The 27,987-nt window shown below is 40.2% G+C and overlaps 1 protein-coding gene across 1 annotated transcript; it reads right to left on the reverse strand.

Annotated features, from left to right (window-relative positions):
• Positions 1 to 75: 75 nt before the first annotated feature.
• On the reverse strand, positions 76 to 27,975 carry PCSK1 (proprotein convertase subtilisin/kexin type 1). The gene is made up of 14 exons (XM_048292159.1): positions 27,666 to 27,975; positions 26,084 to 26,188; positions 22,660 to 22,770; positions 20,291 to 20,437; positions 19,768 to 19,844; positions 18,069 to 18,157; positions 13,845 to 14,017; positions 11,553 to 11,765; positions 10,383 to 10,483; positions 9,195 to 9,428; positions 7,883 to 8,040; positions 6,306 to 6,439; positions 4,548 to 4,709; positions 76 to 3,064 (listed from the first exon to the last, which is right to left on the reverse strand). The coding sequence occupies exons 1-14, from the start codon at positions 27,846 to 27,848 to the stop codon at positions 2,702 to 2,704; spliced, it is 2,250 nt and encodes a 749-aa protein (XP_048148116.1). The 5' UTR covers positions 27,849 to 27,975; the 3' UTR covers positions 76 to 2,701.
• Between the last annotated feature and the right edge of the window lie 12 nt (positions 27,976 to 27,987).

Below are 27,987 nucleotides of genomic sequence, written 5' to 3' on the forward strand. Positions count from 1 at the left end.
TCCCGTTTCTTTTAATTCAATAGCTTGACTTTATCTTACTGTTTTCTTCACAAATGTTAAGACCACACACTGAGCTCTGCTAACACATTGTATTATGCTACTAGTAGACAAATTTTAACATCACATCACATACATGTTGCAGTTGCTGTTGTAACATGACTTTTAAAAAATACCTTTATTGGATGAAATTGTCTCTTTCTCAAGAAAAAATCTGGTTCTTCAATATAATTTATTATGCCTTTTAAAATTCTGTCTGTTCAATAAAATCTTTGCTATATTATAAATACTTGTAAAGAAAATATAATTTAAAATTCTGAGAGAAAACTTTTTTTTTTTCAACTTTTACATTTTTCACAAAACCCACACAGGCACCAAGGAAAGACTAACGATAAAAATAATTTACTCCTGTACAAGCTGATCTGGGTTGGAAACATTCAAAAGAGAGATTTTAAACTTGTCCTCTGTTGAAACTTTGGCTACAGCATAGGAATGGATCTTAAAACAAAGGAGGGTCTTTTGTTTCCCACCCTTTTAACCTGAAAATTTCTTTCAAGGCCTGATGGAGTGTTGTTAGTACTTTCCTCACTGTAACATACCTGAATGAGGACTGCCTACATTTGTTGTTATCTGAGGGAACCAGCCTCTTAGCACGGGACTAAAAGTGGCCCTTACCTCATCAGATGAGTCTATTCTGAAAATTAAACATTAGCGAAAGTAAGTGCTCTCATTCTGTAATAGCAGCAGTTAGAAATTTTCATGGTTTGCTTGTTCATTAGTTATGCATTGCCAGAAAGCTTTTGTGTGGAAAGGACAGCAAAGGCAGAGCTTTCTGATCTGCACCACTTGCAGGGATCTTTTTTTTTTTTTTTAATGACTTCTCTTCCTAAGCAAATTTCTTAGTAGAGAGGGAAGGATTCAATACAAGAGACATTCAATAATAGAGATGTTATCCTTCAACTATTGGCTAGAAAAATATTGAAGAATTCTTACAATTGGCAAAAAGGCAGACTAAGCCCAAGAAAGGCATAAAGCCACCACAAAGAATGATTTTTAAATCTTACATTTGGTAAGACAATTTTCAAGGTTGTCTTTAGAGAAGTCCTTTTTTACACAGAAGACTTAATTAGTTACAGAAAATAGATTTACCTTTAAATTACAGAATTTAGTGTGAAGTGAGAAAAAATTTTATTTGAACTGATGGATTGTTAGCAAAGTGTAAAATTCCTGTCTTAGAGACTCTTGCATCATTTTAAGGAATAGACAGTGAAGGAGAATCTAATCAAATATTTCTAGAGCATCTGCAAAACACATTTCAACAGTAAACAAGAGGAAGAAAAGTGAAAAGCAGTCAGCACTTTTTTCAATTTTCTTTAGCACTTCAATGAGCTAACTATCCCCTGGGAATCTTCATTTCCTTGTTCTAGATCCCCTAGCTTTTCTGAGCATCCAACATGGCTTTTTTTTTTTTTCCCCCCCAATCCTTAGAAGCAAAATAATATATCATTTTGGCTCTCTTTAAAGAAGTATGTATGGAAAACTGCTAATGTTAGGGAGTTGCTCACCCTAGTTGCTTTCTGACAGCCACCTCTGCCTCATCCTCATCCTTCCACTCCACATTCCATGCCCACCCTTATTACAGTATTTTTTTTTTAAATCTTGAACAATTTTGCCTTTTCTTCCTAGATGTTTTGGGAATTTTACAGTCTTTTGGTGGACTTTTCTGCAACAGCTCCCCTTTCTGTTCTACTTGGCCTAACTACTTGCAGATGTAGGCCTCTCAGAAGGCAGCTATACTACTTTAGAGACCTAACTGAGGCTCCACAGGTAAGAGGTTGGAGCCCAAAGCTCATACAATTAACACAAGTAGATCAGTACTCTGTCAGGTGATTCATAACTGGTGGAAAGAAAGCCAAGTGCTCTGAAGTGCTCTCTCTAGGAGACTTTGTCCTCATTAAACACATACGGCCTAGAAAGACCAGGCTCATATTTCAGGCACTTCACTTAGGTAGGTCCAAGCCAGGTGGAGAGAATGCCATCCCATGGTGTGGGATGCCTTGCTGGGGGCTCTTTTTTATTAGTGTGTGTCTGTCTGTAGTCTAAATTGTGAATAATTTCATCAGCGTTCAGTGATGCCCCAGTCCAACCCCAGCCTCCCAGATGTTCCTTTACAGGAGAACAGAAGGGTGAAGGAGCATTGTTTGGAGAAGGAACAAAACACCTGTGACAGAAGCAGTACTGGCTGCAAGTATTAAATCGGAAAAATGACAAATATAACAGAGACTGCAATATTCACGACAAATCCATGGATGAGAATATATCCCCATAGCTTTGGCAGTTTGGTTCAAAACTGCTTAATAATTCAGGTTTTGAATCCTACTGCATGCTTAAGTGAAGAGGGTGGAAGAATAAGTAATGTGAAAATTGTTTAAAATAGAGTATTAGGGTTTTCAGGGGAGTTCTATTGCATTTCATGCCTGAGGGGGCAAATCTACTCTGAAGAAAGGCTTTGAAAAAAGATAATACTAAAAAGTGTAATTTTCCTGCCTTATCCCCTCACACCCGTTTTTTTCCTTCCTTGATATTTGTATTAAATATGAAGCAATCAAAGCAGCAATCACACAACTAGAGCATACACAGACTTTGGAAAAAAAACTACAGGTGGGGAGAACGAATATTTCCAACTCAGTGCCATACCCTACAGTTAATTTCCTTCATTTATGATATCAACCAACGCTTGCAGCAGTCTATCATCTCTATGCTTGTAAGGTTTGGCATTGTAAAAAAGATCAACGTAGTCACTGTACAGACTTTCTTCTGAGCCTCTCAACTGGGAGGGCTTGTTCAATTTTTTGAGGGCTTGGTAGAAGTGTTCGTATGGAATATTTAACTTCTCACTTGCAGTCTTCTTTGGCAGTTGCTTCTGATCCATCTGTCTGCTAAAAGCACTTTGCAGCAAATGCAGCATGGCCTCTGATGGGATTTTATCTTCTGCTTTGTCACTGCTGGTGCTGGTGTCTTCTGTGGCCTTGGGTTTTTCACTCAGGCTCTCCAGTGTGGTGTGGTCCTAGAACACAGATTAGCATGAAAAAAGATCAGGCGTCAATGAAAGACTGACTGGATTAGTGTTTGCTCTGGTTGGTGATCTCCATCTATGTGTGGGCAAATGTTATTGTATCATTCAAGGAGCCACTTGGGCATCTAGAAAACAACCAGACCATTATCAACCAAAACAAACTATCAAATGGACTATACTGTATAAAATATGAAATCCCCCCACAATATCGGCAGTTATAAATTCAGATTCCACATTGGCTGGATACAACACATCATTTTATACCAGTATTTGTCCCAGTCTTAAGAGACATTTCTGGTTGTGCCACAGGACACAGCAGTCTAAATGAAGGAAACATATATGCAGTGGTGATGGCTGCTCTGATTGTGCCTTGTCCGCTTAGGAAAAGGGCTGAACCACTGTTTCCATCCTTCTCTGTAGATGATCTCACCTGAGGAAAAGACAGTGAAGTATGGCTAACGGGTGGCCATAACACATATCTAGGAGACCTTGGAAGACCAATCCCAAATACAGATCCACAGAGCAGTTGGTGAGAGGCATGATCTTGTTTCATTGCTAGTATATGCCTGCAGAGCTTCCTCATTTAACCTAGAACTGTATTTCTAACTGAACACTCATTTTTTCTTCATGTATTTTTTACCATGTCCACCCATTTTCTCCTACAGAACCTGTTGAATCCACTTTTACATTTTTCCAATTTTTTTTTCTTGCCTGTGGCTGCCAGACCTGTGGATATTTATGTAATGGATTTATAGACTGTTATCACGCCCACCTTTCATAACCTGTCTGAGGAAGGTTAAACTCTCTGTGCTTTATGGATGTCCTAATTACTTAATGGGGAGACAATTTGATGTGATGGGATTATTTTCTGAAGCTGTTGACGTAATCAAGCACTATGAAATTGTACATTACTACCATCCTCTGCATCCTGAAACCCAGGGTCACTCTGCCTTGTATTTTTAGAGCACTGTTATCTGCAGGGTAAACAGGGGGTGATAAAGGATCTGGCAGCAACAGATCCACCGAGCCAAACCTTTTGAATTAATGAGTCCCTGACTTTTGTCAAGCTCTTTGTTCCTGAAATTCCTTTCAAACTCCCTGGAAACACTCCAGCAGGCACAGTTCCTTTGGGATGTGACACTTGTTCTCGGTAGAATTACATAAATTTTGTGTGTCTGTCAGAGGTGTCTTCCTCCCTCCTACCACGAAACTGCATTGGCCATAGAGTTCCTTGCTTTAGGGGCAATTTCCTGTTATCATCCTAAACCCCTTATATTTTGCAATTTGAAAACAGAGACTAATAAAAATACCAGTTGTCGACATGAGCAAAATTACAATATACACTCAAAACCAATCAGGGGTTAGATAAAATTAATACAAAATGAATATGTGTCTTCTTACTAGGCGAAAAAAAACCCAACAATTTTCTTATAAACTGAAAAACAGGTAAGGAATAAATGTAATATAACTCTACCTCTACAAGATCCGTCATCTTCTCCACTCCTCGTCTGTCATTCTGCACAGCATTGTAGGATGTATACACACGTGGCTGCTTCATGTGTTCAGGCTGGGTAGCAGTGCCATGCAAAATCAATTTCCAGTTTACAATCCTTCCCTCGTTTTGTATTCGTCTGGACTGAAAAACAAGAGTGGCATCAGAATAGGTTCTCAGGACATAAAAGATGAAAAAAGCCACTTGAATGCGAAGTACACAGAAGCGCCCAAAACAAATTATCAGGCTTTCAATACCTACCTATAGAGTATGATTCATAAGCACAAGAGCCCCAGATTTAGTGGAGACAGAGTATATCAGAATATGGGATTTAATACAATAGCTTAACCGCTCCAAATATTCACATTTGATTGTAATATAATTATTAATTCATCGTGTAAGCATCAGTGGAATTTTGTCATAATGCTAGAAGTTACTGAAGTAGTATTTTGCATTACAGAATTTGTTCACTAGGCCATTCCTTGGTAATTTCCTTATTAAAATTACCATTGGAAATGATAATGTGAAATACTATTCTTTACTATTACGTGGTGTACAACAGCAATCTGAAATGCAGTGTGTGGAAGAGGGCAGCAAATGTTTATTTATAAATTTTGGTGGCAGTATTTCAGAAGTAGAAAGTGGAAGGGACAAGTACAGAAAACACAAAAACCAACAGGGTGAGGAAAGAGTGTATCGTGTCTTGAGGACAAAAATCTTGCTTTATTGTAAGTTTCAGGAAGCTTTCACCTGAAATGAGAGCTAATTTACAAATGAAATTCTCTTAACTTTGTTCCACAAAAATGCTTTCAAAGAGCAGGGTATCTGTAACCATGGGATTATCTATAAGCCTGCAGCATTAAAACTAGACTGCTGATAGTAATATTTACTCCTAGTGCTGTATCCATCTGCTCAGCTCTTGGCAATACCCTCCTGTTTACAATTTGATGCCAACAGGGGCTGGAGTCTCAGTGTCTAACAGGAAGCTTTCAGTTTCTGGCAAGATCTGACCCCTAAGGACAAGCTTATTAACAGACAACTTCAATGAGATGAGTGAGCTTGATCACCCTCTCTTTGAAGGGAATTATTTTTCAGTTGCCTACCAAGCAACTTAATTCTGGTGTCTTGCTGTTGTAATCCATATCCCCAGGTGGCTTTAGTAAACTGATTTATTTTGTATCTGTAAACTAGTTGGCTTTAATCCTTAAACATTGCTCAGCAGTAAGTATTCTCAGAGAGAAATTAGGGAAATGTATACATCAGAATAGGTCACTGAGATCCCCCCAAAAATCATTAATTCAAAATGTTTTCAGTTAATGAAAACTGCACATGGACCATGAGAAGCCTAGATCTATGCTGTGTTCTTTTCTGCAGAAAAAATTTCCAGTTAACCATATGTAATTTGATTGCTTATTTCTCTCCATGAATCTCCACTAATAAAGAAAACATTATTAAGTGATTCGTTTCAGTGATGTATGTCTGAAAAACACAGGCATGAAATTTTTTTGACAGGTACATGTCAATGACGTGAGAGAGGTGCTTTGAATTTAGGTAAAGAACACGAAAATGTGACTCTTATTTTTCTTCTTTAATCTTCAGCCCAGCTGGGTATCTTAAATACCCCTTCATTTAGCTTGCTTAATGAGCAGGCTCATTGTTCAACATGCTTTGTAGTGATGAGTGATCATTTTATCTGTGTTAGCTCCCAAACACAGCTACTTAGCATACAGGCATACTTACCATATCAGTAATTCTTAAAATCCAGGTGCCTGTTGGATTTTCCCCCCATGTGTGGACAGACATGAAGTCCCAGTTCTTGAAGCCATTGGGAGATTTGTCTCTCTCTCTCTCAGCCAGTAAGACAGTGCTGGTCCCTGTGCGGGTGCAAGATAAACCCTGTGACTGTCCATACACTGCCTGCTCCCAGATTTTCACATTTCTCAGCTTGCACACTGCCTGGAGCAGAGGTGACCTGGAAAATACACTATTCAGCAGCGGCTCCTTTAGCAGTGGCTCCTGTAATTATTTTTACAGCAGCATTTAGGAGCACACTAGCTGTTAGGTCACACCAAGAAGGTACATCTTGTTCAGTGTTCTAGCACAAAAAGGTAGTGAATACACATGAAAGAAGCATAAGGAGAAGGTGTCAGGCACAACCAGTCTTTTCCACCGATGAGCTGCTCAAGAAACTTCTGAAATGGAAGTTTTGAAGGCAGACCAGCTCATGCAGTATTATGAAACCACGGCCTTATCGTGATTTCATCACTGGTTTGGGGTTTTTTTTGGCGAGTGGATGTAAATTTTTACAGCCTCGTCCTTTGACAGTGTGAAAAGCATTTGCATTGTTACTATTAAAAAAATGCTGCAGCTCACAAAGCACTTCTGCAGCAAAAGAGGTTCTACTTCTTAGGAGGAAATTTGTTTGGCTTGTTTGCATTTAAGGAAAAAAACAAGGGAGCAATATTTACTTAATAAGGAAAAGTGAAGCCCCAAGGAGCCTTGTCGCAATTTACAAATATATTTAAAGGTAACACCATAAATATAGAAAAGGAATGACATACATTTGCTACTAATGTGTTGCAGGAAAGTATAAAAGCAGCAAGGAACAAGGGAAAAGCAATTTAGCCATGAAAGCAAAGTGATACTGCAGTGGAGGCAGCAGTATTTGATGACTGCTACCTATAAATAGAAAAATTAGATCAGCCTGATGTTCAAATTCATATCTGAAAGTTTGTCTTTTTTTTCCTATTAATACCAGTTGATTTAACAGACTTTACTCTTAGTTGTTTATGCTAAGTCTTTTTTTTTTTTGTCTTATTGTGTTTTTTCAGGGCATTGTCAAGACAGCTTGCCATATTCTAGCTCATTTAGTATAGCTGTACTAAGATGCCTAACAGAAACACTTTGGGTTTTTTTAATACACCAATGGGAAGATGCATGAAATGAAACCTAAGGAATCAGATATCCCTCATTTCCCATTAGTCTGCTGAATTACAGGAAGTCTGATAAGAATTATTGATCTATAATTTGTTGTCTGCCAGGAACCCTGAGTTTTCATAGGTCCTGTTGCCTCTGTGAAAACGTTCTGTGTCTTCATTTTTTGAAGTATGATTTTCAAACCTCTTTTCAATAAAATAACCCAGAATGGGTGAAGGTTGAAGATGGGTCTCTATAGTTCCCAGGGTGCTTTATCCTCACATTGGATTTGTCCAATGATATATTTAGCTCTCTTTAAGCACTGAAAACCACATTTTTTTCATGAAGTAAATGTTACACACTACAGTAACACAAAGAAAGTGTGTCTTTGCCTCCCTCACCTGATGGAGAAACCAGAGTGACATGAAGATCGCCTCTTCGGGAATACTCAATTGTTGCCTCGAGCTGCACGTGCTCCAGAGATGCAATGGAGTTCTCTTGACCCTCACAGGCTTTTGTGGGAATTTCGATGATGACTTCTTCATTTGCTCTTAATAATCTGTTAAAATTGCAGTATTTCTTTGGTTACTCACTGGAACTTTTGATTCTGGGTCATGATGTGTGAATGACACGTTTAACAGCCGTGTCAGAATGATAAGAAAGGAAGAGTCAATGCCAGCTCAACAAAAAAAAAGGTAATGTCTTCTGTTCATGATCTGTGCAGAGAGACTCTGCATAGCTTTCTCTGCACAATTCCCATTACTTCTGAAGAAAATGGGTATCTAACTGTCCACATAAATAATTCTTAACTCAGGATCATAGGATCTTTTTTTCTATAATGTAATGTACAGGACTGCAATAAAAATACATAAACAGCAAGTATGGCATACATCAGTAGTGGGTCAACATTCTGTGAAAAAGACAGAGCCCATAAAACCAATTTGATGGTAAAATAGCATAATTAATAAGGTAAGCAAGCAGTGACTTCAAAACACTGCAATATATTTCTGCAGACAGACCTTTGGTGCATTCACATGGTATAATTTCAGCCTTTGAAGTAGATAATTTTTTCTGGATAAGTATCCACATGTGAACATGTGGAGACAAAAAGAGTCTAGATATCTTTATTGATTAATCAGCTCAGTGACTAATGATAATTAATCTGTCTGTTCAGGCCCACTATTCTGTGGGCATGTGGCTGGTAAGACTTTTCAGTGAGCCTTTGAGACACTTGTGTTTCATAAGAGAAATGCTACAGACATGACTAAAGCTCAATATATCACCTTGATTTCAACATATACAAGCCTGTCACAAGAGAATAATTGCTAAGACCCATTACAGATATATATATATTTTTAATTCTTGTGAGACATCAGTATCTTTTTATCTGTCTTCTGATGGTTGTCTAGAAATTCACAGCTTTGCTGATTGGGCTCAGCCTCACGGTATCATCCTTTCATACACAGTCTGCACAAGCAGACGTAATAATCTTAGTCTTTGTTAAGACTTCATGCTAGTAATTTCCATCAGTCTTACATTAAAACAAACAAACCAAGAAGCAAATGCTGGTTGCCTGCCTCTCGGGAATACAGTTAAGCAAAACTAAATGAATCAAAAGAAGTCCCTTAGTCTCGTTCAGAGCAATCTGTGAATGATTCTTCAGGCTTTATTACAATAGACACCAGCTTGGTAACTGCTGATGCAAATCCTTACCTGGGTTCAAAGCTCTTGTCTTTGACAATACACTCTCTCTTTTCTGGTACACTTTTCCATCTCTTGGGATCAGCTAAATCCACCAATGCATTGGCGTTGAGTAGCCCAAACCCAAATCGGCTGTTGACCATCAGTCCTGCTCCATTTTTTTTCCATCCTGGATTTCCAGCCAGTGGATCATATTCTGAGGTCCACACCACCAAGTGCTGCATATCCCTCCATGTTAGATCTGGGCTGTTGAGAAATGCCTGGTTAGTTTCTTCAAGGCTATCTACCATTTTCTATCAATTATTAGACTGAAACAGAACACACTTCAAATGTGTATGGCATCCCACTGTTTTAAAACACATATCATGTTCCAGTTATCCTCACAATACTTCTCCAAGCAGACAAGATTTCTGTGTCCATGAAGAACAGGTGTCCAGCAAGAGTAGAGTCCAATCCTCCAAAACTAGTCAGGCATTTAAAGTTAGCTAGCTACACTAGAATTTCCCACCAGTCTTTGTAGGACCTAGACATTGAAAACTGAGTATTTGATTCCATCTGTGATTTAGTCTACCCTTTAAATTATCTAAGAGTCTTCACTTGTGTCACCAAAGGGGTGTGCAGAAGAAAATGGAGCTGAATCCACACCATCCAAGTTATTAAACCTATGCACTACTGCCTAAAATGCTTTCTGTGAAAAAGCCATTGTCCTGTCCTTTCCTACCTTTCCCAAGTCCTAAACTCTGACTACCTGCCCTACAGGATCTGAACCTGGCTGCTCCCTGCCTGCTCTGACAGATAAGCTTGGGCACCTTTCCTTTTATGCCTCATCATTGGCAGAAAATCTTTTCTGAATTGGCTGAGGCTTAGTTTAAACTCCTGCAGCCTGTTGTCTTCAAATCACATTCTCCTGAATCCGTGTGCACCCTCAATTTTAAGTGCATTTGACCAGAAATCAGTAAAACCTGTTGCCAATACACAAAATATTCCTCAGTCATCATGAGTTACTCACATTTGTTTTGCTCTTCTAGGAAGGAGTTGGGGTGAACAGCTGCTTATTTTTTGTCATCAGCCTGACCAAGTCTGACTCTGACTGACAAAAAGTGGAGATGCAGCATGAGGTCACTTAAAACAGGCGTTTTGGGGAAGGTGGTGAGATGACTGAGAGAGAGGAGTTACAAAGGTAATTGTGTGATGTCTTACTTTGCTTCCAGTGCTAGAGCAAAAATTCCTGCTGCCAGAGGTGCAGATGCAGAGGTCCCAGTGTGAGTTTCTGTACATTCATTGTGAAGATCAACGCTTGTCTGATAGAAAATAAAATAAAGGAAAAAAAACCCCAGATTGCATGAATAAACAGGTGTAAATACAGTCACATCCATACTCACAAACATGTGTCCTTTACTTGGTGCGTATTAATACACTCCTCACCAGCAGAAAAAGTGGTGAGTGTTTAAATCTGTTCATACTTCAATCCACTCTTTTTACTTCAACGATAATTTTTGTATCAAAACGTTTTGTGTTGGAACCAAATACTCCCACACTGAAATCTTATTTTAGTCTAAGGTTTCACAATAAGTATTTCAGGCTTACTGGTGAATCATGAAAACAGATCATTGTGTTGGGCCTAGAACATTCAAAATTACTGCTTACTAGGAAATTACTCATAGGATTAGTATTGGTGTTCTGCTCCCTCTTCAGCAGAAGAACTATAATTTGCAATGAAACATGTGCTGTATTTGGAAATTAAACACCAAACTCATCAGCCCACGTATCTAAATCTTGACTATAAAGAGAAGCCACTTAGTAAGGACTCATCCCCTGGCTAACACGGAATGACACTGTTTTAATCCACATCAGTGCAGTGTATTGTAAAATTAGCATCCACCAGGGCTGGACAGCAATTACAGGTATTTCAGCATTATTGTGCCACAGCAATTTTCCTCAGGCACACAGGAAGGCACACAGACTGGTATGCCTGCTTTCTGAGTTTGGGAGATTTGGAAGGTAATGGCAAAGTATAACAGAGGCCCTGACGTCACAGGTTTTCTTTTTACTCCAGATCTCTCTTCATTTGCCCTTTTCTGAAGAATGAGACCATATCAAACCATGCAGAGACTGCTTTCATACACAAAGAGCACTCACAAACCACAGACAAATTCAGCATGTTGATTTAACTGCATCAACACAATTATTTTGTTTTTAGATAGAAGAATACAGGATTACAAATCCCTTAAAGTTTCCAGACAAAAGCACTTAAGCACATAACACACAACATAAAGCAGGCACTCAAAGCCAAGCATTTAAGGGGTTTCATTTATTATTCGCATATATCATACCTTTCTATTTGTTCTGAAACCTGTAAAAGCAACTTACAATTCTTTGGTCAGTATAATCCCCGCTGCTGTATGCTGTGGCCAGAGTTGAAGAGCACTTCTCTGCATACCAGGGAGAAAGCCCTTGTTGAGAAGCACTGCTAATGGAGATGGTGTAGATGCTATCAGTGTAACCATCACAGTCACAGTTGTCACCCTGACGACCTCCATTCCCTGAAGCCCACACGAAAATGGAGCCTTTCCCATTTCGGCCCTAAAAAAAAGAAAAAGAAATGAGTGGGTATCAAAGAGATTTCAGACCTCACAATGTATCCTTAACAATTCCTTTCCCCAAAAAGCCTCATATAGCAAACATAGAAGAGGAGAAATTTCCAGAAGCACTGTGGAAGACACAGACAGAAGAAAGCAGCTGTTTGAAATATCCCACAGCTCACCTTACAGCCCATCTCTCAGTCTGGCTGGCCTAGGTTTAGTGTTCCAGATACAGCAATTTTCCTCAGGTTTTCAAGTTAAAAACAGAGTCTGTGTTCAATGGTGTAAATTTTTCCACATGCTGCTGTTTGGTCCTCACCATTTCTATAAAAAACCCCCTTCTTTCTTCTAAGAATAGGCAAGTTTATCAGGGTTTATTTCCCTTGCCTTTCCTGTACTCACAGAGGTATGGGTTAGGGGCATGAATGATGGACACATTTAAAACCCTCCCTTCTGTCACAGATCTGTGGGTCAGAATCTCCAGCCTCCAGGCATAACCATGTAACACACATCACTATCCAGTCTTAAGCTCTACTAATTTTTCAGAGGAAAAAAATATGTTTTGTGTGACAAGCAAAATTTCTTATGTTGTTCATTATTAATATATGCACATTTAATATTCCACAGTAGCTGAAATACAATTTTTTTTTTAGCACTCCATTCGGGTGAGATTTGAAATTATTTATGCAAATGCTAAGACATTTTCAGCACTTGAAACATTAAAAGCAAAGAGAAGTAAAATGTGCTCTGTGATACAGCTTTTAAATTAGGAAGGACAAGCCACGACAACTACAGAAAATGATGTAGTATCTTTGAGACCAAAGGCTGCAGTCCAGAAAAGCACTGGTGTATCCCAACACCTGCTTTGATTTCACTTAGAGTGGTAGTAACACTTCCTCAGTTCTTCAGTTTGAGCCTGTGCTCAGGTGCTTCACCAGAGCAGCAGTGAAGGATCCAGGGATTAGAGTTGTTGTCAGTTCCAACACTGGCTGACTTTAAGCAGAATGGAGACCAGACAGACCTTTGCAAAAGGAATCCTGGAATCCTGACAAGCAAATGGGTTAATTTGTTCCCCAGGAGAAATAAAACAAGCTGTTAAAAGGACACATTCTTCACCAAAGAACCTGGTTTTTCAGAGTAAGACCAACGAACATTTGTTGCCTAATTATCACCTTTAATTCTCCCTCTGCTCTTGCTGCCTACCTTTGGGTATCTAACCTGTTATCAGCTCTCTCCTCTCAGTCTCCATTATTCCCTCAGAGTGTCTTTGTCAGCTGTCAGCATTTGCATTGTTCTCTCCTCTTCTCCTTCTGCCTATTGATGTTAATTGCCCTTTATCCAAAATTTTCTCTTTGCTTGTCCTTCAAGCCATTTCTCTCTTCTCTCATCTATGATTCAGTCTTCCTCTCTTTATTAGTACCTGTCTTTAGATATCTTTTCACCTCACTGGCAAAAGCTAGAGTAGTTTACTAATAAATACATGGCAGCTCTCAGTTTGCACCCTATTTATTGTCCAAACAGATCTAAAGAGGGTAACATGAAAAAACTCCAGTAAAAATATTTTTCCCGGTACTCTCCATCATGCATTTGCACTATTTTCATTTTAATTGGATCACGATATGCACAAATTAATGCAATTAGCACAATATAAACTCATCTGCAGGGTGCTAAAATGTATCACTATTTCACACAGCAAAATATTCATGAAGCAGGAATTTTGTGTTAAATTTTATGGGCTTTCAATGCAGAAATCTGATTACTGTTCAGGGTGAAACAAGCAGCAGAAAAGGGTGGGTGTAGGGCGAGACAAAGGCAGCAAAATTAAGGATGCAAAAAGAAAGCTTATTTATGGAGATTAGCAACTTAAAACCAGTTTAGAAAGCCCTAATGGTGTTTTCTCAAAAGTCCTTTTCTGGCTGGAAATTTCTCTCACCTGTACTATTAAAATATACCGTGTCCATTTCAAATATGTTTTGATTGAAGACAGCACAAACTGTTTTCATTTTTTCTCTGGTATTAACCATCTTAAAATTCTTTTCTCTGCCACATTTTTGCTTTATCTTTCCCTGAAGTATTGTACCTGGTTTATCCCATACTCGAAAGCCTTCTGTGCCAGCCTCCCAGGTCCCTCCACAGTTTTACCATCATCGTTAGGGCCCCAGCTTGCACTGTAAATATCCACATGTTCTGGATTGAAACCGATTGAGCTGGCCTCAATAGCATCAGTGACTATTCCATCCAGCATTCGTATACCTTCACAGGAAAAAAAAAAGAAGCAGACTGGATTTACTTTCTGTTCCCTCCTCCTTGTCTTTGTTAGCTGTTTTGAACATTTCCAGTAAAATTAAGCCATAACTACTGCAGCCACAGCCGACTGCTGTTCAGGTAAGCAATATTGAGGACAGTTCCTGTCAGTGTAAAGCAATACGGTTAGAGTTTATTTGCAGAGCTGAGTGTTTCTCTACAACCATTAAAAAATAAATCTTAAAATCTTGTTAGCCTCCTGTTTATTTCTTTCTCTCCTTCTACGGACACCCAAGAAGATGATGTCTTGCTTACTGTTCCTGCTTTTTCTCATTGCATTCTCTTTCTTCCTCCTTCTTCCTACATCTGTAACACAGCCTTCTCAAACTGCTAAAATGCCACTGAAATTAAAGAGGTTTTATCAACATTACTTTTATCTTTAGGACTTCTAAGAGTTTTAGTTCAAAGATGTAGTTCTGAACGTTCTGACTGAACCACTAAGTCCTCACAATCATTAAAGGTTTTGCTGTCTCTGTGATGCTGCACTTTCACCAGCTCTTCAATCTACACCACAGAAAAAAAATCTCCCTGTTTTTCTACTGCCACCTTTTTTTTTCTACTGGGAGCAATCCAGAGATATCTAGCCATTAACAATTTATTAGGAGCTGCATGATCTAATCTTCTTCAGAGCAAGGCTGATCTCAGTGGTACTTAAAATTCAGGTGCAGGCAGTGGTTCATCTGCACTGGATCCATTGCTGTGCAAAGCCACATCTCTGCAGTGAGGCTGCTACCTCTGTCCAGTGCTGAAAGACAGCAGAAAAAGCAGAAATCTGGCAAAATTCCCACTGTGGCATGGCTCTTACAGCAACAGCAGCAGTATAAGAGCCACAGCAGTCAGGATTCAGCCTGTGTTTACAAGCAATAAAAATGTCTGGGTTCCCTTGGATTTGGCAGGTTAGTACTCCAGCAGCTGCACCATTGCTGGTGAATTATGAGTACTCATTTTCTAGTATTTTCTACAAAATGGGGAGCACAGCAGGCAAAATATTGTCATTCTATTAAAAAAAAAAACCCTAAACTACCCAAAAATACCCAACAAAAACCCTCCAACCTCATCCTTGCAGCTTAGTGTCTTGTTCTTCTATTTTATGCTATCAAGGGAAAAAAAGACTGCAAGCATAATTCTTTTCCCAATTGGCTGACCTCTTAATACTCCTAATACCTCCGAGATAAAGCTGAGCTTTATTATTTCATATTCATTAGTGGTAAAATCAGACAAAGGAGTTAATCTGCTCAACCACAGCTGCTCCATTATCACTCACAAAGCTGGAAAAAGCACCGAGGTAAATATCTTGTGCCCCAGGTACTAAAAACATCGCTTACCCAGGATTGTCTTAAACTGAGAGTGGTTTGATTACTCTTTTTTCAGTTGGCTCAGAATTGCCAGATTCTCTCAAGCCAGCACACTGTGAGGAAAGATCTGCTTGCGTGAAAGCAACTGCAAGCCCCAGGTGAGAGCTTGCAACACATAATGAGATACTGGGAATGTGAGGAGTAATGCACAGATACTTCCCACAGAAAAAGACAAAGACAACTCTGCAGATAAATAATTTAATAAGGGAAAATACCCCCAAGAACAATGACTCCACACTGACGAAAACAATTCAAGGAAAAAAATCACTGCCTCGCCTTCCTGATTGTCAAAAACTCTGATTTTTCAAGTAACTCAGGGATTTGATGACTGCAGTGATATTCCCCTAAGCAGATTCCAATTATGTCCTCTTGCATAAACTCTTTTCTATTCTTGCTCCCATCATCAGTCCCACAAAATCAAGAGCAGGCAATGCCCAAGGTAATTTCAGACACATATATGTGTCTGCCTGGCAGAAGGCTATTTTTAGCAACACGTCACTCTGCATGAACTCTCAGCCCAGTCCTTTGTAAAATGGAGCTTCTTAATCATTTAATTTCCATGGCAGCACCATGGAAATATCATAACACAGTGGTATGGTTAGGTATGCATGAAAATACACACACCCTGCTTTACTCCAGAGGTGATCGATACCCATTTCTCAGCTCTCCATGGACCAAGAGGTGAATGTGAAAGGGCACTGAGAAGTGTCTCTTTGAAAACTGGCATTAAGAGTATTTTTCTTCACACAGTGCACAGAAAAGCCTACGGTACTTAGAGCCACAAAGTGCTGGAGAGGCTAGTCAAGCTTTCAGAATTGGGCCAGGCATTGATGTGACTGGTGAGAACACCCAGGATTGTTAAAACTCAGTACTTTCACATAAAACAACAACAGCAACAAAATAATGGAATGTTTTGTTTTACCCCTCAAGGCAAAGTTAAAGCAACCTCTGATGCTGAAGGCTGGAGAACCAGGTATTCCACATGTCAGGGTTTCTTTCCCTAAAGCAGATGTTGCTGACTATGAAAGAGGAGTACCTGGCTGTGGACCACAGGATTTGTCCAGTATGGCAACAGCTACAAGCAAACAGACACTTAAGGAAGTCCTCCTGAACTAATGTCAAGTAGAAGTGTGCAGTGTGTCATTTCATGGATATATATATTAAAAAAAAAAAAGTAGTAAAACAGCCTCTGGAGAAATGAACCCCGTAGAGCTTGGATCACCAAAAAAATCTTGCAGTGTCTAGCAACTCCAAATTTATCTGAATCTTTTGAAGACTTCTCTTATCTTCCACTGCTCTTTGAACATATTTTTGTTACACCCCTATCTTAATCAGTCTGGTCACATCTAACAGCTTACAATTTCTTTCAACTTTTCCATTCTTCCTCCTCCCCCACCCAAGTGTATGTTTCTTGCTGGGTAATGTGGATTGCTGGACTGCTTTTCCTGCTGTTATTTCCCTTTTCTAGATAAGTCATCCCACACAGATATGTAGTTTGCATTTGCAAATGAGCACAGATCGGATGCAAATAGCTGTGGAAAAACCTCCTCTGTAGATGTAAGAGTCTTAAAATATGGGCACAGTGGGAGTTCAGACATCTTTGCAGCTTCATCCATTTTGCCTTCCTTTGAAAATCTGACGTCTTCATATCATGAGTGAGATATTTTATTTAAACAGATCATGACAGCATAATGCATTATGGCAAAGGCAAACTGCAAAGATGACATCCATGACAGCTCAGTGGAGTAACTGGGAACTGACAAAACACCACGCTGAAATAGTGGGAACAACAGTTATGGGTGTCAATTGCCACTCATCGTCCCATCATTTAAAAGGAAGAAGAGGGAATAATGGAAAAAGTAGGGCTGTACAAATAACTTCCTCTGAGCTAAATGATCATTTGCAACTGATATGTGCATCATGATTATTTAATAAACAACTGACAGATTGAGTCACCAACCTAAGAAAACAAAACAACAATATTGATTGATGGGCAAGCAAGACTCTACTTGTTTTCAAATTTAAGTTATGGTGATAGTAGAGAAGGAATGTGTCGAAACAAAAAGGACAGCGGTTTGAATAACTTGACTGACATGACCTTTTGAATGTAATTGTGTGGATGGAAACAATATGCTGCAAGTATGGGTGGGTATAATTTTGTATACTCCTACTTTACTCAATCCCTCTCCTCCCCTGGATAAACAATAATAAGTAATTGGTCCATCATTTGTTAAAAGATACAGTCTTAACTCTAGGTACAATATAAGTTGTTGCTATTATTGTTGTTACTGTTGTTGTTATTATTATTAATTATAATAAGAGTTAATATTATTAACATTATGATTACTTACTTTATTACTATTATCATAATCATCATCATCCCTGCCTATACTGTTGCTGCTGTTGTTACGTAGTCTACCTATCTATTCATAACCAAATTCCAGACTTTAATCAAGAAATCCTGTCATATGGAGGTGACACTCAGCACTGTGGCCAGACAGGATTTTGAAGCTTTTAATACTGCAAGATGCATGTTTTCCAAGAATGACCAATCATTCATATTTCAGATTAATGGTTTCTAACAACACTCAGCATCTGTCTTGTTTCCATTCCTATTAGACATCTAATTATTTTTGTTTCCTTACCTCCAACCCTGGAGTTGTAGGCCACTCCAACTCCGCATTTTCTGTTGTTGGCTTGCATGGCAATTTCTCCTGCACACCGTGTCCCATGCCTGAATAAATACAGCAAGAATAAAGAACAAATCATAACATCTTTGTTGTATTGTACAGAAAGACTCATCAGGGACCTTGATTTGTTCAAATTCTTCCTTTAATTGAATGCAGTGTAGTTATTGAAGAGCATTTGAATTATATCTATATGATGCAAAAATACTTACTTCTCGTAAGCTTCATTAAATATAATTTTACCTACTTAATGATCAAAGGAACATTTTAATGAGATGATAAATGCTTTCCTAAATCTCACTGTGGATACCAGTATTTTAGTAGAGTGCAAAAGCAGTGTAAAATTTGGGCAACGAAGCTGTTTTCAGACTGATATACGATACAAGTATTTTTTAATCACACATTGAGATACTTTTTTTTTTTATGACTGCATTTATTTAGGATTTCAGAAAGTGAGCCTTTAAAGTATCCCCATTGCTAATTTTTTCTTGTTACAACTATTTTCTATGTAAATCTTTTTTTTTTGCCATGGGTGGTTCTAATTCCACAGTACAGAAAGCCTTCACATGAGTGTCAAGATAAGAGAGTTGTATTATGTAATGCTACAGATAATTATTCAATTACATGCTTCAATGCTTCTGGGCTGAATTCCATTTTCTTATTAATAAAGATTAGAGGAAATACAGATAGATTTAAGAGATAATGGCATCATAACAAGAGGATAATGGCTTCTTTCTCTTAAGTAACACTGTAACAATGTAGAAATGCAATTTTTCAAACATCTTAGTCATGGGATTTTTATCCTCTGACTGATCTTTTTTTTTTTTCCCCCCATGTAGTGATTTATGTTGCTACTGTATTGTCTGATAGGAAACAGGGAAACAATGCATCAGTTTCTTGCTATCTGTACTGAATAGTGGCATCCTAATTTGTTTAAGAAATTGACTTATTTTGTGTACCAGCTTCTAAGGAGGTCCCTCCTGGTGTCTTTCTTATGAAAAAAATCCAAAATTGGACTACACCAGGTCTGACAGACCCATCAGGAGACTTTTTTTTTTTCTTACATTCCCCTTGCAAAGCAGAGAATTGAAGGAAAAATATGCTTTGGGAGGTATCATTCCAGAAACACACAGAGTCACATGAATAGATCGTTGCCTTCATCTTGCAGGAACATATCAGTACAAACACACACAAAAGGACACGAGCAGATTCAGGACATCACAGGGAGATTACAATTATAAAGTTCTTCATCTGGGAATTTAATCCCAGTGTTTCTATCAATGTTATGTGAGAATGTTTCTGCAAACTGGAACACAGGAAGTTCCATCTGAACACCCAGTAGTGATTCTTTACATTGAGGGCAACTGAGCACTGCTACAGGTCACCCAGAGAGGTTGTGGCCTCTCCCTCCTTGGAAATATTCAAAAGCCACCTGGATCATCGTGAGCAACAGGCTCTAGAGCTCCCTGCTTGAGCAGGTGACCTTCAGAAGTCCCTTGCAAGCTCAACCATCCTGTGATTCTGTTACACAAATTCTTCCTCTTATTAAATGATTGCCAGAGGAGACATACATAGAAATTTCCACACTTTTATCTTATAACACACAAATTAATACAGTACTGTTTTGTTCTCTTCAGACAACTTGGAAGTTACTCACTTGTTTTCATTTGTTGGGTCATATCTAGGAAAGGGATCATGATCATTGTCATTGAAATCATAACTTGCCTTTGGGTCCTACATGTAAAAAAAGAAATGTTTAATTAATTCAGATAACTAGAAAAGGCACTTCTAAACTGTGTAACAAAATGGCTTCTGAAGTTTGTATTTACTTACTTTATTTACAAACAAGTTGGTGGAATTTGATGGCCATTAACAATTCCATAATTTTTTCATGGAGCTTTAATAATTTAGCATTAAACCACTACGTACAAATGTGTCTGGGAACTAAATCTATTGAAGGAAAAACAAAACAACAAAATACCCGCCCCGCTACCATTGCTAAGTGACATTCAGCTTCCTCTGACACAGACCAGGTTCCAAATCATGCCTAAGGCAAATATTTCAGTCTCTGTACTGCAGGAGCTGACTTACAGAACAGAAAATGAGCTAGGGAAGAGTGTCTGTTTATCAAATTTACAACTGGTTAATCTATTCCCTAGCATTCTAATGCTCAAACTTACATAGTTAGCATAGATGTCAGTGTGATTCCACTCCAGTCCATCATCTAGGACTGTGATGACAATTCCCTTGCCTGTAAACCCTTTTTGCCACACAGGAATAACATGGAGATCCAGTTTGGGCAGGGATGGAGTAATTCTTGTATCTTGCTGTGGGACAGAAGGGATTAAAATATGTCAGCATTTTATCCAGTTTATACGAAGCAGGTCCAAAGTCGTATTTCAAAGATGCTGCAAACAATCTCAGCCTGTGCATTTTGCATTTTGCTCAAACTTTGCAAATACAAAACAAAAATTAGTTTCAACAAATCCTTGTAGCACTGAAAGATTTACCCCACTGCTTGAAGATCCTTGAAGATTGCCTCTGTACAAAAAACATCTTGTATTTTTGTTAAGTAGGCAGCAGAAACTGAAAGGAGTGGTGGGGATGCACCAATGGACCTTGGAACTCTGGGTTAATAATCAGACCTGCTAATGTTTGTTCTTTCCATTTGATGAGGAGCCAAGACAGTGCCTGCAGTACAGTGAGCTGGATTTCCTCCAAGTGTATATTCTCCTCTGACATTAAAGTTAGCCAGAGCAAAATAATTAATGGATAAAACAATTAAGGTAGTCATTTGGTTGGGAACAACTGTGTTGAATACCAACTTTCCCTTTACTACCCTCATTGCTGTTCCTGTGGTAAATCAGCTGGAAGTATGAATCATGTATAGCCTTCTCTTCTACAGCAAGTTTTTTGAAGAGTATCTCCTGAATGTGTCATGTTCCCCTCTAAATGTGCAGTATGTACATCTAATTCAGAAAACTTGCTTACAGCCCCCATAAAAGCACAGATGTAAAAAGAACCACTGTTTCTCTGTGCACAATTACGTTAGCCGATGGCAGGTTTTTTTAATGTCTTTGTTTCCAAAGAAATACTGCATAAAATATGAGACTTAGAAAAAGAAATTTGTTATGGAGATGAAATTTCCTTCATTTTTTTTGCTATCTGTATCTGACTCCTTCCATTCAGGAAATTATTTGAGGTTGCAACCTTTGTTCTCTTAAATCCACCAAATAATATTTTTCTCCTGGTGATGTGTGAAGGTACACTGGATAGAGCTAAAACTGTTGCCATCAAATCATAAAAATAAGGTAATAGTCAGTTATTCACTACAAGAGAAAAAACATATTTTGGAAGAAAATATCTAATGCATTTATGCATTTAATCAGAAAAATTCAATGTGCACTGTGAACGAGGGTAAGCAGCATGTTTTTGTTTCTCAGGTGTGAAAACTAGAAGGAAAAGAAGTGAAAACCATAAATAGGGGGGAAAGGAACTACATCTCCTGGAGAGCAGAACATTGCCAGTTTTTTCCCCCAGACCGCTTTTATGAACTCTCTGTGTGTTTCCGTATTTGTCTAATATACATCTTGGAAATGTCATGCTTTTTTGGATACAGGCACAGAAGCAAACAAATACTCTGCTTCAAAGAAAAGCTAAATTCTTACAGATAACAGTTATTTTCTTCTGTTGAAAAGGAGTCTCCAGGAATCTTCATGAAAATATTTTATGCTATGTGGTTTATAATTTATCTTCCCTAGCTCAAATGAGGGAAAGCAGGCTAGAGTTGGTCTGATTTCTCTAAGATGAACTGCGGAAAAGTATTTCCAGCCACTCGGGCCCCATTTGTGCTTGACCTTTGTTTTTGATTTGTTATACCCACCTTTAATCCCATCCCCATTCTGAGTAAAACCAATGAACCCTAGACTGAAGGTACAGCTAGATGCACAGTGGAAACACATGCTCTTGGAATAAACCATGTAAAACCTAAATGATCAACTGTATTTCTCAACTGACACATGCAGACAGAAACTATGGAGCTCAGGAATTTTTTTTTTCCCTGAGGTTTTGAGCATGTGAGTGAGATTTAGAGACCCTCTTAGATATAAATCTTGGTCCCTGTGGCTGAAGGTGCTTGTCATATGCATGCAGATGCTTTTGTTTTCATCTGAACTATGCATTCTACACTACCAATTTTAATAAAGAAAAACATGTCCAGCTTCAGATATGATAATGGACTTCTTACACAAAAACAGCAAATACTTGAAAATTATCATTAGTTTTTAACTGTTAACAATTTGTGACACCACCTTCCCCATACTAAACAGCAGCTGAATTAGCATCTAGAGTCTTTGTAGAAACAACACTCCACAGAAGATATAAGGTTGCTTGAAAATGGTATGCACAGAGATTGCTCATTTTTACAGCGTGTGCTAACAAAAGGGACTTTTCATTAATTCCCTTTAGTGCAATCTCTCTGATACCGGTCAAATAATGCAGTTGATGGCACAACCACCATCCCCAGTTCCACAAGGCAACAAATTCTTACCAGATACCACTGCTGATTCCACATAGGGTCGTTGAAAAGACTTTCTGCTGAGTCTCTCATGGAGGCACGCTTAGTTCGCTTTTTTTCATACTGCTGCTCTGCCCATGACACCTACAATTATTAGTGAAAATATGACAAGTGAACCTCTTTAGTTTGGGACTTTCTTAGCCGAGAGCGTTCCTCGCACAGAGAAATTTTGGAGCCTAAAGCAAAATGAGCAACATTGGTGTGGAGAAGAGGATTATTTAAACTGTAGTACAGTGCAATTTGGGGAAGAGAACTTGGTGAAATCATGACACTACAGAATTAATTCACAAAAAATCATTAAGTACAATTTAACAAACAACTCCTGTGAGTGCCACAAGGCAGTTTTTACATTAAATAAAACCATGTAGTATGGCTAGAAGGTCATCTAAGCAATGGTGGCTACTGAAATAAGGAAAGCCACAGCCTGCTTCTTTCTCCTACTTATCTTTTATTCACTCTCTATTGGGAGTTAAAAGGAAAGAAGAAAGATTATCTCTGGCTTTAGTCTTGCAATCATAATGATGCTGTTACTCACAGACCAGCTGGACCTTCAAGTCTCCTTCCTAGTGGTGTTTTGAAGAGTGGTCAATTAGTAAGCTATGAATATTAGACTAACTTCATCACCGGCATAATTCCACTTAAGGCAACTGAAAGCCAAAATGCTTCAGCATGCTTTGATAAATCATCAAACAAGTTGCACAGCCTTTGTGCACAGACACAGCAATCTCTAAGGCACTGGATTGTATTTTAAATGTTTATCACCCTTGAATGTTTTACTGAACCCAGTTCAAATGAAATCCTGATGATGATGCCTCTCTCTGTGCTGTGTGCTCCTTTTGGAGAGGGAATAAAATGTTATTTATAGCTGATCCTTGCATGGTCACTCTGACACAGATAAGGTTGGTCCTTTTCATCCCAAATTCCAAGCAGCAAACTCAGGTTCCGTAGACTGTCAAGATCCTGTGACAAGCCTCACATGGAGGGTGCCTTGCATCTAACCTTTTACTTTCAAGCTCTGAATAAATTTTGTTCCTTTTATCTACTATGATTGAACAGCTTTATGATCCTGACATCTATCACCATATATGAAATAATAATGACTGAGAAATTATGATTAAAAAGTATGATTTGATTAAAATGAAATTTTCTAATGAAAGCCTTAGGAAAATTCCCTACAAGAACATAAATCCTTTAAAATGGTAGCTGTTTATGATTCTCTTTGCTATATATTTAGTCCTAAACTCCCTACAAACCTTGGTCATAGAAGATGAATATACCCATGCAAGTGTAGGTATTCTAAACTGCCCTATTGATATCTAGGGCCATACATACTTGCACACATGTTGGAGCAATTACCTCTATCTCTCTTCCCTGCTCACAGCAAAGCTTGACCTCTTCACCACCCAAAAGCAATTAACAATTGAGAACTTCCATGCTTTTTTTTTTTTCAGGGTAAGCAAGTGCATTGAGGGAAATGAGCTGGAACTCCCAAGCAGATATGTCAGGCAAACAGGCCAAATGTTTGTCACTCAGCAGCTGCGTGAAGTTCCAACCATCCATCTCCAGAAAAAGCTGAAGGCCCCACACCAAATCTCCCATCACTGATACATAAAGAAGTAAAAATAATCTCAATTCAAGTCTACTTGCAAGAAAGTAGACTTGGAAACTAGTGCAAATGCTAGAGGAAGTTAGGTAACCAGATAATTATATCCCTTCAATGTATTCACAGCCTTTATCTGTTTTACAACAAACGCTATAGGAAGCAGATAAATATTCAGATTAGAGCCAAGTTTTACCACAGCTTTCATACTTAACGTACCGTAAAATTCATGAGGGCGTTATACAAACAAAAACAGGATTCCCTTTTCTCTCCCTTTTTAAAGGCTGAATCTAAATCTTTTTAAGTAGGCTGCTGCTGAACAAGGTCCCTGTGTAACTACACAGCGTTACATGATTGCTTTGTGTTTATACACTTACATAATGCATAATTACATCTCATTTATTCACAGAGTTAATTTGCATACTGGATGGTAAATAGAAGGGAAATTGGAGTAAATTTAGCAAATCACCTGCAGCACTTTGAAGCCCCGTTTCTGGATCTAAGAATACAAGGATGCAATAATGTCTGGTAGCTATGTAATACAATCACTTCCATTCTGCTACAATTTTAGAATGTGGTGTATTGAAAGCTGTCATTCCTCCCCATGTAACACATTCATTTGATGCAGTAAGCCCAAAAAAGAGAGAAACTGCACCCAAAACTCTGATCTTGAACATCGTACTACAATGACATTGGACATCTGATCATATGTGTGGGCATAAATTGGAACCAGTTCACACTGAACCTGCAGGTTTGAACATTCCCAAGTTAGGATTATTTCAACTTTAACTGTTAAAGCAATGTTTGCAAGAAATAGATGAGAGCGTACAGTTTTGAAACACAACAGGCAAAACAAACACCCTGTCTCACCATACAAGATATTTCCTCCTAGCTGACATTTGCATCTAAAACCTCCAGATAGAAAATTACTCATTCCAAAGTGGTTTGTCCTTATATGATAATTTGCTGGGTTTGACAACTAGGCTACTTCATGGTTTGGACAGCTCATATTGTCACAGTGATTGCTGCAACAATGCTGATGTTAAAATCAAATGTTGTTGTTGTGACATTTCCCAGAAAATAGTTTGTAAGAAAGGCTGACAGCATTCTGGTCTGCTCTTTAAATTTGTCATGCACCCCTGTTTTTCATTATGCCTACAAACAGAAATGCTTCTGTCTGAAATAAAGCCAAACGAGGAGCCTTCTTCACCAGTGGGTTGTACCTTAGACCCCTGGCTCTCCAGTTTCCCTGTTCTCTGATTGCAGTGGTATATCATTTTAACAAAAGACTGCAAGTCTGGAATGTGTGATGGATCCTTTGAGAAGGGATTTTAGCTTGTTGTAAAAGCCAGTCTAGCAGAACCTCAGCCCTTTTCCCCTACTTCTTTTTTTTTTTTTTTTTTTTTTTACTTAATATTCAGTCACTTTAAATCAAACCTAATTCACATGGTAATTGCATAGAGATGGCCTAATTAAACTTAGTGCATTTACGGATTTTTACTTTGAATCCAGTCCTGTGGTTCCCTGTTCACATTTTGCAGCAACATCTGACATTCCAGGGCTGCACATCTCAACTCTTAATTTGGAAAGCTCTTGTAAAATATGTGGTACAGGAGGGTCAGATTCTGCCTGTGAGTGACAGAATAGCCAAGTATTATTCAGCACGAGTATGGATGGCTGAATATTTTAGACTTGCAAAATGAGGAAGGCCTGCCTGTGACCTCATTACGAAGCTAGCGGTAAGGAGACAGAATAAAAAAAATATAAAAAAACCCCCCGAATAAATTTAACACTCACACGCTCATCATCAGAAAGTCTCTTAGTGATATGAATGGCACTTCTTCGGGACCGTCTTGGGTGACTCTTATGTCTGAATAAGTAGTGGTTTTTCAGTGATCCAATCTGTAAGACACAGGCATGCTTTAATTATTAGGACGTATTTCCCCACTGCGAGCAAGTACCAACAATCAAAACCTGAATGAATTCACACCGCCTAAAAGACAAAGAAGCAAGAAACCAGCCTTTAGATATTTTAATCCAAACAAGGAAACACTCTTCAAGTAACAAGTGCTTCTCACAGCCTGTGTGATGTTGGAATAAGCCAGGGGAGTAATTTTATTTCGGCTGCTCAAATGCAGTCATTACTACTACAGTACTCAAGTTACACAGCACCTGTACTAGTGACCACTACAGTCCTGGACACACCTTGGCACGGCCACTTTTTCACAGGCTGCACCTGTGGTCACACACCAGTTTTATCTGCTTTTCCTGGGCTTCAGCTGGACAGGTGTGAAAAGCTTTGCACGGCTTCAGACATCTCTCTGTGGGGCTGGGTTGTGCAGCATTTTCACTTGCTCAGTAGGCAGCCACCGGCAGAGCTGGGTGCACCCCGCTGACTTCCAACACTCCATTCCCCTAAGGACGGGCTGTTTGAAGGCTGTGGGGGCAAATGCACTGTCCACAAAGGGAGAAGGACCAAACCCACAGAGGTGGGATCGCACCTACAGGCTTTTGGGAGTCTGGAGAACACAGCAGCGCCCGGACGCCGGGCTGGGCAGGCGGCCGCAGGGCGCTGCCCATGGACAGCACCGGGGGCACGGAGGGGAGCTGACCGCGACCTCGGCCACGGGGCAGGGCCGGGGTCAGCGGGGTCCCGGCGTTGGCGGACGCCGTGCCCGGCACAGGACCCTCGCCGGGAGGTGAGACGAAGCTGTTCCCTCACGGCGGTTACTCATCCCTGACAACGCTGACGTCACGGCATCCCAAAAAAGCGCCCGAGGGATGGCTGGAGAGAAGCCCCGCGATGGCGATGGAGCCGGCGAGGCGGAGGCGGCGCGGGGCCGTAGCCGGGATTGCCCGCTCCCTCCTCCTGCCCGGACTGCCGGGGGGGAGAGCCGGGCGCCCTGCCCGGTCCCCTCTGGCAGAGCGGGCTGCCCGGCCGGTCTCTTCAATGGAGAGATGGGTGCCCTGCCTGACTGTGTCCGGTGTCCTCAGGGAGACCCAGGTGCCCTGCCTGGGCCCCTCCAGGGAGAGCCGGAGCCGCCGCCCGACCCTGCCCAGTCCTGCCAAGGAGAACGGGAGCGCCCCGCCCGCTCCCGTCAAGGAGAGTCGGAGGTCCCCGCCTGGTCCTCTGAGGAAGAGCAGAGCCGCCCTGCCCCGTCCCTCCTAAAAGAGCCGTACCTGGCCGGGCGCCAGGGGCAGACCCGAACCCTGGGAGGCTGCGGTGGGGCACCGGGGGCTTCAAACTCCCCGGAGCCCCGCGGGCGGCAGCCGGGCACAAGTTTGAGGGAGAGGGGAGGGAAGGAGCCTCGCGGGATGGGAAAGGAGCCTCGTCGCGGAGCATCCTGCGGGATGCGCGGAGCCCCCCGCCCGGCCGTACCTGCCCCACTAGGTCGTAGTCCAGCTCGTCCGCGATGGCTCTGGCAGCGTCGGGGCCGGCCGGGATCTCCGCTGCCCACTCGTTGAGGAAGAGCCGCCCGGCGCTGCCTCCTCGGGGAAGGGACCAGGCTGCCAGGAGCACGGCCAGGGCCGCGCACCGGCCAGCCCAGCGCCGCCCGGCCATGGCCGCGGGACGCGGGAGGGATGCGGGCGGGCGGGATGCGGGCGGGATGCGGCGCCGCGTTGCTACGCGATAGCGGGGAGCGGAGCCCTGCCTGCCTGCCTGCCGGCGCGGCTGCCCGAGGCTCACAGACCCTCCGGAG

Source organism: Corvus hawaiiensis, chromosome Z (assembly GCF_020740725.1).
Source record: "Corvus hawaiiensis isolate bCorHaw1 chromosome Z, bCorHaw1.pri.cur, whole genome shotgun sequence".
In the NCBI taxonomy this organism is placed as follows: Eukaryota; Metazoa; Chordata; class Aves; order Passeriformes; family Corvidae; genus Corvus; species Corvus hawaiiensis.

What these genes read in the sequence shown, in the direction of transcription:
- PCSK1 (XM_048292159.1), bottom strand. Translation starts at nt 27,848, where the DNA reads ATGGCCGGGCGGCGCTGGGCTGGCCGGTGCGCGGCCCTGGCCGTGCTC. An exon ending in TCGAGTATGGGATAAACCAG is followed by an intron (nt 11,766 to 13,844) that starts GTACAATACTTC and finishes TCTTTTTTTTAG; the next exon opens with GGCCGAAATGGGAAAGGCTC. An exon ending in AGATGACGGATCTTGTAGAG is followed by an intron (nt 3,065 to 4,547) that starts GTAGAGTTATAT and finishes TCTGTGTTCTAG; the next exon opens with GACCACACCACACTGGAGAG.